This window comes from Agaricus bisporus (assembly GCF_000300575.1).
Source record: "Agaricus bisporus var. bisporus H97 unplaced genomic scaffold AGABI2scaffold_13, whole genome shotgun sequence".
NCBI lineage: Eukaryota > Fungi > Basidiomycota > Agaricomycetes > Agaricales > Agaricaceae > Agaricus > Agaricus bisporus.
Window position 1 is genome coordinate 894,670 of NW_006267348.1, and position 12,202 is coordinate 906,871.

The following is a 12,202-nucleotide window of genomic DNA, read 5'->3' on the forward strand; positions in this document are numbered from 1 at the left end:
AACCTTTTACTGCTCAAATTACGTCATCTTACATGCATTTTGAAGACCACATGTAGGGGTATAAAATATATTAATTACATAATCATACTCACAAAGCTCATTGTGCTATGACTCAAATAGTGCAAAACCTTGAAACATTGGGACAGTTTTTTGAGCCACTGTAGTTGCCCTAACACAACCTCAATATGTCAATACTTCCTCAACAAATATTGAAATATTATTGAAACACTACTGTATTTTTAATTTCCATAGTACTTGGAAAGTATCACAACCTCTACATTTAAATAAGACACATGTACTTATGTAAACATTATGCAAACATTACCGTATATTGGATTTCCATAATACATGTGTACTATGTAAAACATATGCAAAAAATATATTCAATAATGTTGATTTTATACATTTTGTTTGCATAAAGTTTAGATATGTTTTACATAATGCACATGTATTATGTAAATTCTATTTACGGTAATGTTTGCATAATATTTTAATAATACATATGTATTGTTCAAATATTGAGGTTGTGTATTGAAATCATATTTAAACAATATGTTATTTTTCTCTGTATTTTTTCCATATATGGAAATAAAATATAGTAATGTTTAAATAATATTTTAATACATCCCAAGTAGTATGAAAACAAAAAATATGGTAATGTTTCAATAATATTTCAATATCTGTTGAGGAAGTATTGAAATATTGAAGTTGTGTTAGGGCAACTACATGATGTGATGTCACAATTACCAAAGTGGCAAAACTTATGTAAGGGAGATGTCACACAAGTTATCTCTAGGTGATCCTAAGAGAACTCGACAGAGTCTTTGCTATATTTCTGTCGAGTTTATATACTGTACAAGTACACCAAATATAACTTGAAATGAGTATGAAACAAATCTGGAACAAAAGATGAAACAATTCTGAAATGAAAGATGAAATGAGCCTAGAACATTCCTTGAAACTTCATACAAGTACCCTCCCTACCCATCATTGTACAACTCTTACAGGACACTACATGTTTTGGGGTGCTGAAGTAAAGAAAAGAAGAAAACAATAATATTTGAAAAAGAAAAAGAGTAATGGTCATGTGGTCATGTGTTAAGTAATGCTCATAACACACTTTCATCACATGGCCTGATTTACACAACCTCAATATTTCAATACTTTCTAAAGAAATATTGAAATATTATTGAAACAGTGCCATATTTTTTATTTCCATACTACTTGAGAAGTATTGAAACATTATTTAAACAGCATGGTATATTTATTTATATTTTTTCCATATATGGAAATAAAATATAGTATTGTTTGAATAATGTTTCAATACTTCCCAAGTAGTATGGAAATAAAAAATACGGTACTGTTTCAATAATATTTCAATATTCCTCACTGTGACACCCAAGGGTGGGAAAAGTCGGTATTTATATATACCATCAAATGCCGTGTTCTAAGCCACCAAGGCTCCACCAAGGAGTTGGAAGGTAGCACATTTTACAAACCTTGCACTGGAGAAAAATTCACCACATAATCAAAAGAACACGACCCCTCACTGATTTGACCTAAACAAAAATTACACTCTTTATGAGACAAATAAACTAATCAAAAAGCATCAATATATACCCTTTTCCCTTGCATTTAATTAACTTTGAGTCAGGTCTTTTTCACCCATGATTAAGAAATTTTAGTAAGATAAAGTAAAGTAATGATATGTACAACGATGTAAAAAAATACCTATTAAAGTTATCTAATAATAGTTACGTAGGTGAAAATTTAGCCAATTAAATCGAAAATAAAATCTTTGATGAGTCCCAGAATTATCTGGTTTTGCTTTGCTTTTTACCATTCTCGCCCTCGTTCATAGCAGGCCACTTGGAACCAGTAATGCCCCCATCTTCACTCCCTTCCCCACTACCCTCATTTCCGACTCTACTTTCGGATCTTCCTCCTGACTGCCTGTTTTGCAACATACGTACAGAATAGCCTCATTTGTTCTTGTTTGAACCCTTCATGATCTCGAAAATGGCCCAATCATTCTCATATAACGCAAGGTGTGGTTCAAGAAGTTTAGCCTGTTCAAGTCAGATCATGATGTTGATGATATAAAAGCAGCAATCATACTTACATGCTTGGCGGCCTTCGAAAGGATATTTGGATCCTGTTTATGCCATGGAACACTGGATGGAATCCTTGCTTCTACACACACAGTCTTGACAGCAGCTTATAAGTACTTGTCAGTTTAACATTGAATACAGAATTAGACGTACTCACCCTGCAACAATTATACAAGACTGTATCATCAGCTAGTTGCATTGCATCAATCAATTTCCCAAGCGGTTCTGGTTTTGGAACCTTGACCAGTTGATTGGCCTTTGCCACTTCAGCCTTGTCCCTTCTGTCAAGCTCCGCTGAAGGAGTTATGTATAATGAGCAAATTATAATGGTAAAGATAAGTTGATTGAATATTACCTTTTTGCTGAGCAATGAGGGCTTTGAGGATATCGACGTCGTCTTCTGGTGGAGCCGTGTTGTCCTTTTCAGGTACTTGCACGGCTGGAGATGCTTCAGTAGGGGTAGAGGTAGATGCACAAGCAGAGGATGATCTCGAGGTGCTGGAACTGGAGATACTAGTAGAAGAGCTTGGGGTGGCGGTACTTGAAGTAGTGGAACTCCTAGATTTAGAAGATGAGGGGGTAGGGTCTCCGGAAGAGGTCGCACCATGGGAGATTGACTTGTTGATGGGAGCAGTAGAACGATGAGTAGGAGGAGGAGAATGGGCAGGAGAAGATATGGGAGAAGGAGGAGGAGAAACCGATCGATGATCAGAGGTAACAGTATTGGCATTGTCGGGCGCAATATCCGGGGGAGTCAAAGCGTTTGTCAAAGTAGCTACCAAAGCAGCAGCCGAAGCACGAGTTGCGCGTTGGATTCTTGCCACACCAGTAGCCTTTGGTGCCGGCTTTGTTGAAGCCCTTTTTGGAGCAACTTGTGAAGACTTACCCGCCTTTCTAGCCATCGAGAGGATGAAAAACGAAACCACATTTCTGTGGTATATATACACAACCCCAATATTACAATACTTCTTAATCAATTAATGAAATATTATTGAAACAGTACCGTATTTTTTATTTTCATACTACTTAGGAAGTATTGAAATGTTATTCAAACAATACTATATTTTATTTCCATATATGGATAAAATACAAATAAATTTATGATACCACAACCTCTATATTTGAATAATACACATGTATTATGTAAACATTATGCAAATATTACCGTAAATTCAATTTACATAGTACCTATGTAATATGTTTTACATATTTAAACTTTATGCAAACAAAAGTCTTAAATTTAGCTTTATTGCTTTTTTAATTTACATATGTTTTAAATAGTACACATGTATTATCAAAATAATATTTACAGTAATGTTTGCATAAAGTTTGCATAATACATGTGTACTATTCAAATATAAAGGTTGTGTACTATTCAAATAATATTTCAATACTTCCCAGGTAGTATGCAAATAAAAAATATGGTATTGTTTCAATAATATTTCAATATTCCATTAGGAAGTATTGAAATAATGAGGTTGTGTATAGTGAAAGCACTCCCGGCCATCGGATCGTCTTGTCGCCAACGTCGATACACATCTTGTCACCTTCAACGGTCTAGGAGTCAAAGGCTTCAGGTTTGGCGGAGAGTGTTTGAATTTGGTGGAACAAAAAAGGGATAGGTTGCCAGGGGCAACATATAAGTACCGGCAGGTGACCAAACTGAGATACAAACTGTCAGTTTGTGTAGTGGCGGACATAGTATGTTGGACAACATACCATTTAAAGACATAGCACTGATGGTTAAAGTAAGTAGTTGGGGAAGGTGAAGAGACATTTGTTGAGAGAATGTGTATATCGAGAGTGTCAGAATCCTTGAGTGTGTTGATACCGGTACCAAGTCGGAGTCTTTCTGGTAACATAAAGTTTGGGAACCTTGATTTAGGCATTGGCGAGTAGTAGCTTCAGGGGCGATAGCACCATTTGATGGATGAAATAATGGACTATAGAATTGGGAAATATAGCCGGGTAACGTATGGAGCACTAGGCTGAAACACAAATGTTATGCTCCATATTGTGAGCGTTTAAGGCAGAAAAAATTACTGGTCAAGGAACACCTGTCGTAAGAAATATCCAGATGGTTAGATTTGAGCATAAGAAATACATTTTGTTTACGTTCGTCTCATACCAGTTGCACTTCCATTCTTGAAATTATCTCGTAAGTTCTCAGACTATTTGTCATATGCTTTGCTACAGAGACCTTCGAGTGAGTCTTTTAAATGTTGAAGGGGGAGGAGTCGGTACACAAAGTTCCCATGTTTCTCTCTGACTTGTCCCAACCCCAATCACCCAAGAGCATAAGTCAGCGCGACTCGTTGATTCTCTCTGACTTGTCCCAACCCTGATCGCCCGGGACTACAAGCCAATACGGCTACGAGGATAACGATATTGGCAGTGATGGTGTGCCATTTTTTAGTAACCAGCTCGGCCTGATAAAATGGCAACTCGAGAATCCTGACAAGTACTGGCCGCTGGAGATTGACCATATTCCTGATCAACTACTACATATGAATCTTCCATGTGAGTAAAAGGCGAGTTATAGGACTTCAAAGACTTGCTCTTGACTTAGTGGATGGATTGATTGCTAGACAAGTTGGGCAGTACTCAGTTGATGGGTTGGCTGATAGTGGCAGAGCGAACAGTATAGTTCATGCTGATAAAAGAGATCAGCCTCCTCCTCAGTCGATTCATGGTGAGGACGAGCACTAGTGATGTTGCAGACGAGGTGGGGGTCACAGAAGTACGTCATGTGGTGTTAGAGCTTTGCCAGAATGTCACGGCGTCACGCTGTCACATCTGTCACATTTTTTATTACATAATAATTTCCCTCTGCTGCTACAGTTCGACGGAGGCTAAACTATCAGCATACTGCTAAAATGGCGCAAGCTACAGATTTACCAATTGAACTTTACGATCTTATCTTATCTTTCTTACCCCCGAACCATGCAGAGCAAGTACAATGGCGGAGGAGGGCGGCGGCTATAGGAAGAGAGAACAGGCCGATAGGTTGGAACCTATTGGATCACCAATGCAGACAGTGTGGGAGGATGACCTTAGCGATGTGGGATCATGAGGAGCAGAAGATGTGGGTGTTACAAAGGTGGGCTTACTGGGGACGTCAGTATTGGGAACTAGCTGGGTTCTTCGTACTGTGCCCATGTGATGCGTTGTTGGCGAATTACTTTGGGAGGTATTGGTTTGTGTGAACGTATTACTGGTTTGAGAGTTGTTTGTACTTGTGGACACTTTTATGGTTTGTTTGGTTCTGTTGACGTTTTTATGATCAATTTACTTTTGTTTACTTACTTCTTACTCCACTCTTCTTTTTTCATGTCAAATGTATAATTAGTTTACTTTCTCATACGTACTTCTTTTCCCATTTCAGTATACAAATAGTTACCTAGGATAGTTGGTCTGTGCGCCGTAGTCTAGGTATATAAAGTAGGTAGAAACTTGTAGAAGACTCTGTCGAGTTCTCTTAGGTTCACGCCTAATAAAACTTTTGTCACTTTACCTCTTAGTTCTTAAGTTCAGGTGTGACCTGTGACATCACAGTCACAGTCGCCCTAACATGTGGTTGAAGGGGAGAATGAAGGCGCCAGTAGTAAGAGGCGATCCATCAAGGATGTTGGTGTCATGACGGATTGAATTAAGAAAAAGATAAAGGTGAATTGACCAAGTAGGCATTGAAACAATTTGCTGACATTAAGTTAGGACAGGGTTCTGCGAAAGTCACGATTGGTCAAGGCAAGTGCGAAAATGAAGAAGAGAAAAGGGAGTAGCAAAAAAATAGACGTGCATGTCGATAAGAAGGTTTGTGTCTTTCATAGAGGTGTTAAAGAAGATGCTGACAAGTTCTTATCAGGCAGCCATTTGTATTGAGATCTTTTGATTTGACTACTCACTGAAATTGGAATATTTAACTTAGATCATTTTAGTGCACCACTGCTCGCCACTCCGTATTTTAATTGAAGAATTAATGATGGTTGAATCCTTGCGTTGAGGTCAATGACTGGATGCAAGATTATCCTGTATTCAAAAATGAGACAATTGACCGAGAATGTTAAAATGATCAGCACCGATGAAGAGTCCAGTGACGAGCGAACATTTTGGGTTGAGGTCTTGTCTGATGGCTGAGAGCTTGTCAGAGGGGGATGAGGTAGCAGGCCAAGCCTCATCAGTTCTCCAGAGGCAAAGACGGTGTAGTCAGGTAGAGTCAGAAGAAACTTAGAAAGGACGAGATGGAGAGGGAAATGTGACGTGTTACTTTAGTGTTACTGGTTCAAAAATCACGAGTTGAACACGAGCTTTGCAGCATATAGAGGTAAACAATGACTAATACTTATCAATCTACCTTTGTCGCTTATGTCCCTCGCCTGTTCGAACTCCAGCAAAATCGCACATAGTTGTCCCTTGACCTAAGTGCTCATGTTGACAAGTGTGGCCTGCCTACTCCTGTTACACTGTGGCAATGTGCTTGGTTTAGCCTTGTGAGTCCCCCCTCACGATTCTTTACATGTGCACTAAGTTTTCTCATCATCTAGCACCCCTTGCCCAAAAACCCACCATTCATCGCTATATCCAAATCACGGGATGTTCAATATGCCGCCTTAAATCCAGAGTGTTACTCTACAGAGTCACTTCCCGTTCCCTTCCATGTTTGTTATCATGCCGCCAAAATGCTCCAGTACCCGCAACAGCAAAACCAGATGTACTTGTGGGTACAAGAAGGATGTCTCATACTCTACAAAACAGCGCCATCTCAGATGCCAGAGCAAACCAGAGATTGCTGTACTGGTCCTAGAGCGCTCTAGGAATTTACTCGGAGACAGTGTGGACGAGGCTGATCATTCGTCCAATAGACGATTACGACCCGAGTTGACAAGTCACAGCACAGAGGATCAGCACCAAAAGAGACGTCGTAACTCATACGCGGAAATGATCGAAGTGGAACAAGTGGAATATAATTCGGCCTTTGATCCTGCCTTGGATATTGCCCTGGACCCTGCCCCGGTTGTCGACCCGACTATCGTTTCACAAATAGTTTGTCGCTCTACCCAAGTTGCCTCTAGAGCCAGGTGAACTGTTGTAGATCGCTGGGGTGATGATCTCCAGCTAGTTCAAAGAGAAGAAAGTGAAGACAAAGAAGAAGAAAACAATGAAGTTAATGGAGTTGGCGAGGAGATTGATGGTAGCGACGTAGGGAGTGGCCTAGAGAGCGAAGATGATATGGAGGTTCAAGCTGAAGGTGATGAAAGTCATGAAACCCAAGACAAGCCCCAAGACAAGCCCCAAGATGCACCCCAAGATGAGCCTGACTGCTCTGAGGAGTCCTATTGCACAACCTCTATATTTCAATAATACACATGTATTATGCAAACATTATGCAAACATTACCGTAAATGTAATTTACATAGTACACATATATTATGCAAAACATATGTAAAAAAATAATTCAATAATGTTCATTTTAAAGGTTTTGTTTGCATAAGGTTTAGATATGTTTTAGATAATATATGTGTACTATGCAAATTAAAATTACGGTAATGTTTGCATAATGTTTGCATAATACATGTGTATTATTGAAATATTGGGGTTGTGTTGGGATTGGCTTGACAGTAATTTTTGGCGTAATACCCCTGGTAAGTTTTGCTTGTTTTCGATAGTTTGAATTAGCATTGATGATCATATTGGTTTCTGTAGAAGATGTCTTAGATCATGAAGATGCCAACCTGCTCCACAAGTACGTGTTCAAGGTCGAAAATCACTTAACGGAGAGGACGTTTGAACAACTACCTCAAGTTTTTCCTGAAGCTCAACACCATACCCTCAAAAACTCCAAGAGACGTGTCCGGCAACTTTCTGGTTTCCAGTCAAAGAAATATGACTGCTGCATCAACAGCTGCATTTGCTATACCGGTCCATTTAAAAATCTCACAGAGTGTCCAAACTGCAAAGAAGCAAGGTTCAATGCTCGCAGCAGACCCCGCCAAGTATTCGAATATCTGTCTCTCACATCTCGTTTGCAAGCAATGTCAGCCAACCTTGACCACGCAAAGAAGATGTGCTATTAGGCCGACTTCCAACATGAAGCTGGTAAAGTGAGGGATGTCTTCGATGGCTCATACTATCAAACTTCACGGAGAAAAATCGTTTCTACTGCTGAACAAAACAATCCCTTCTTCTACTTTTCCGACGAACGTGACATTGTGCTCGGTCTCTTGACCGACGGGTTTGCTCCTTTCAAGCGACGTAGCAAGACATGTTGGCCCATCATCCTTTTCAACTACAATCTTTCCCCCAAAATTTGTTTCCAAAAAAAAAATTGTGTCAATGTTGGCACAATACCCGGTCCCAAAAAACCTTGGGACATGGACTCTTTCCTTTGGCCTCTAGTTCAAGAACTTCAACAACTCGAAGTTGGGGTCAAATCATTTGATGCCATCAGCCAATCTATTTTTGTTCTTCATGCCTATCTTCTCATCATATTTGGCGATATCCCTGCTATGGTGCTAATCATGCGCATGAAAGGGTCTAACGGGATCAGTCCTTGCCGACTTTGCACCATGAAAGCAATTCACAGCGACAGCTCCAAGACTTACACAACCTCTATATTTAAATAAGATGAATGTACTTATGTAAACATTATGCAAACATTACCGTAAATATAATTTACATAATACATGTGTACTATGTAAAACATATGCAAAAAATATATTCAATAATGTTGATTTTATACATTTTGTTTGCATAAAGTTTAGATATGTTTTACATAATGCACATGTATTATGTAAATTTTATTTACAGTAATGTTTGCATAATGTTTTCATAATACATATGTATTATTCAAATATTGAGGTTGTGTTACTATGTTTCTCTTCACCGGGATCGATCAGATCCCATCCAGTATACTCCCTCCGAACTTCCTATGCGGACACAGGATGAATTAATGGCCCAAGCAAAGGAGGTCGAGATGGCTGCTAATGACGCCGCCTCCAGAAGACTCTCGCAGGAGTACGGGATCAAAGGAACCCCAATTCTTAGTACTATCTCATCTGTTTCTTTCCCTACATCATTTCCTTTCGATTTTATGCACCTCATTTGGGAGAACTTGATCCCTAATCTCATTTTATTTTGGACTGGCTCTTTCAAGGAACTTGATCACCGAGATCAGGACTACGTTATCTCAGCGGGCGACTGGGCCGCCATCGGAAAAGCTACGGCCGAGTCTAGATCAACAATACCGTCTGCATTTGGTGCTCCGCCACCCAACATTGCAACTCAACGCTCCCAGATGACTTCTGAAATGTATTGTAACTGGACCCTGTTCATTGCTACTGTCGTATTACGGGGCAAATTCAGAAACTCGGCATACGATAAACACTTTATGAACCTCGTTGAGTTGCTCATGTCATGTTTAGCACTCGAAATTGACGAGCAAGAGCTGGAAGAAATTGAGAGAGGTTTTCAAACTTGGGTTGAAGAATATGAGAGGTGCGCTCTACATTCTTTTCGTGGTCGCACATGCTCAATCAGTACTGACTATATTACCAACACACACCTGAACGACTTTCAGCGTGCCCATTGACCATCCATGTGCTTCTTCATATCACATGGAGTATCAAGACGGCCAGACCTGTCTGGACGTATTGGGCTTTCCCCATGGAACAACATTGCAATTCTCTCCTCACATCCATCCAAAGTCGAAGGCACCCTAATGCTTCCATCAATACTTTCATCACCACAACCACACAACTTGACCAGATACGATTGAAATATGACACTCAACACATCCTGTGCTTGAAGCCTCAAGAAAGGGCTCCAAGGCATGCGTTTATCCATCCATCATGTGACCCTCCTTGCTACTTAACATCTGTTTGATGACTTTCATTATCTGCAGATCCATCTTTTCAACTGCACCCGCCTAAGCGAGTAGAGATGGTCACCCAACACATACACAACAAAGTCTATGTGGCCTTGGCAACACGCTTTGGTACAAGTAGGACGACAATTCAAGCAGCGTTCAAGCTTCAGGAGCTAGTCCTCCAATATGGAAAGGCTATTCGTCTTGAGGGAGGGGATCGGATTGTAGCCGATGAGCTCATTTGATCCAGTGAAGACACTCGCAATGCTTCCTATATCAAGGTTTGTCTCATTTCCATGGCATTCACCGTTTCTCATTCTCACTTACAGTATGTCCAAACTGTGAACCGGTTTGCAAGGCAACAAAACCGGCCACCCGAATTCGTACCGCGTGTATATTTCGGCCAGTTGAAACGTCTCCTGATACTCGAAGTCCCCCCAATTCCCGAGTTATCTCAAGATACGCCTTCGAAAATCATATTCGCAGTTGTTCAAGGCGTTAAAACATTTCAGGAGAACAATATCTATTACTATACTGATCTTGGACCTATTGAAATAATCGATCTAAACACGATTGAATGTGTGGTGGGAAGAGTATGAGATGGAATTTGATGGGGTATAGTGGACAGGAGCAATGTGGCCAAAGTTACACTTGAATAAGAGATAAATTTGGTAAGCCATTTACTTTCACTGTGTGATTTCCCCCACTGATAGTGCTTCAAAGCATGTATTTTACCAATCTGATTATTTCTCCCTTCTGTTGAATGTGTTCTCTCTCTTAAAGTTGCTAATACAGATAATATTGGACGCTGAGTATTTTCTCCACAGGTGTGCACTCTCACGGCTTATTTTTTACAGCGAGGCCGATGTATTGGATACACTAAAGCTACGTACAGTTTCGGAGAAGCTCGTCACTAACTCCCTTCTCCAGATCAATCATATCCAATGTCACCGCCAACACGACTATCTACCTCCACCTCAGACACCAAAAACTCATCTCTACTTCACGCTTGCTTCCTTATCGATATGGATCATTTCCGTCATTCACATACACCAGATCACTCACCATTTGTACATTCAGTGTCAACAAGATCATGCGAGTAATCTGATATATATATACATTTTTAGTCCTAACCATACATTTTAATGTATAACAGCTCATTTTACAGCCCATTCTCGATGAAATAGAACATTATAAAAACAGCTGAACCTTTTGTAAGTAGATCTTACATATTTTACACGAAATCTCATTCTTATTTGCTCCCTGGCCCCTCACCACGGCAACGCGAACAGCTCTCCTTGACTCCTCACCGATCCCCACAAGCCGCCGTTCATAAACAAGACTGAGGTCGCTTGACCACTGTAGAGGTGGAGGGTCATCACCGCATGATCGCCGGTGAAGCCACACATGGTCCAATGCAAGTCGTCCCCGGGATAGGTTTCTTGCTCTTTACCCCTGTATTACCCAGTCAGTCACCTCCTTGTTCTCAGCACGGTATACTCACATCAATATCCACTCTACAGACCCGCCGCCCAAGGTCTCCTCGATCACCTCTTGGTGGGCCTTTTCCATTCTCTCCAACATCTTCTTGGCGGCCGCTCTCTCAATCTCTGACGGATAGTACTTTGGGTATGAAAAGAGGCACGAGTATGTGACTCTGCCAGAAGCCATTTGTCAAAGAGTTGTCGAAGAGTTGTGGGGGAGTATCGAGTAGCGGCCCGGGAGGAATTAGCAGCGAGAGAGGATGAGATGAGCGTCAATCACAACATTGACGACAAATTTGGACACAACAGGCGAGTCATACTCGCGCTGGCTCTACCGTTACCCGACACACTCATGTACACTGGAATTCAACAACTGCTGGCCTTTCTTCAAAGAGCTGGTTGGTAAATGGTTCGAAATTTTCTCTTGTTTCCGTTTTTTTTATCTATCAAAACACGTTGTATTCGGTCTTGCATTCAATCCAATGTCACTTCTAGAGTTTTCATCTTGATCTCGTTCATTTAACCCGCTCAATTAACGGAACAGACAATGAGTGTATTAACGGAACGTCTGTACTTATTATAAAAAAATTTGTTCATCTAAAAATATCTTGCTAAAGCGCGAAAAAACAGACGGCCACGACTGAGGTATCTTTTGGAAAAAAATACTTCGGCACCCCGCCATATTTTAACCATTTTCCTTTGTCTTTTTTTCGACCTCTACAGCCATCTATTTCGCTTTACCT

At 40.3% G+C, this 12,202-nt stretch overlaps 4 protein-coding genes across 4 annotated transcripts; 2 read left to right on the forward strand and 2 right to left on the reverse strand.

Moving 5' to 3' along the window:
- Positions 1-1,982: 1,982 nt before the first annotated feature.
- Positions 1,983-3,013, reverse strand: AGABI2DRAFT_122506 (hypothetical protein; the record flags this gene model as incomplete). The annotated part of the gene is made up of 4 exons (XM_006456559.1): positions 1,983-2,069; positions 2,123-2,217; positions 2,265-2,405; positions 2,467-3,013. 4 exons carry the CDS (start codon positions 3,011-3,013, stop codon positions 1,983-1,985), a joined length of 870 nt encoding a protein of 289 aa, XP_006456622.1.
- Positions 3,014-6,767: 3,754 nt separating this feature from the next.
- AGABI2DRAFT_122507 (hypothetical protein) lies at positions 6,768-7,472 on the forward strand (the record flags this gene model as incomplete). Its single annotated transcript, XM_006456560.1, has 2 exons — positions 6,768-7,154; positions 7,227-7,472. 2 exons carry the CDS (start codon positions 6,768-6,770, stop codon positions 7,470-7,472), a joined length of 633 nt encoding a protein of 210 aa, XP_006456623.1.
- Positions 7,473-9,039: 1,567 nt separating this feature from the next.
- AGABI2DRAFT_122508 (hypothetical protein) lies at positions 9,040-10,574 on the forward strand (the record flags this gene model as incomplete). Its single annotated transcript, XM_006456561.1, has 3 exons — positions 9,040-9,605; positions 10,226-10,256; positions 10,305-10,574. 3 exons carry the CDS (start codon positions 9,040-9,042, stop codon positions 10,572-10,574), a joined length of 867 nt encoding a protein of 288 aa, XP_006456624.1.
- Positions 10,575-11,246: 672 nt separating this feature from the next.
- On the reverse strand, positions 11,247-11,646 carry AGABI2DRAFT_146403 (hypothetical protein; the record flags this gene model as incomplete). Its single annotated transcript, XM_006456562.1, has 2 exons — positions 11,247-11,430; positions 11,480-11,646. The coding sequence occupies 2 exons, from the start codon at positions 11,644-11,646 to the stop codon at positions 11,247-11,249; spliced, it is 351 nt and encodes a 116-aa protein (XP_006456625.1).
- Between the last annotated feature and the right edge of the window lie 556 nt (positions 11,647-12,202).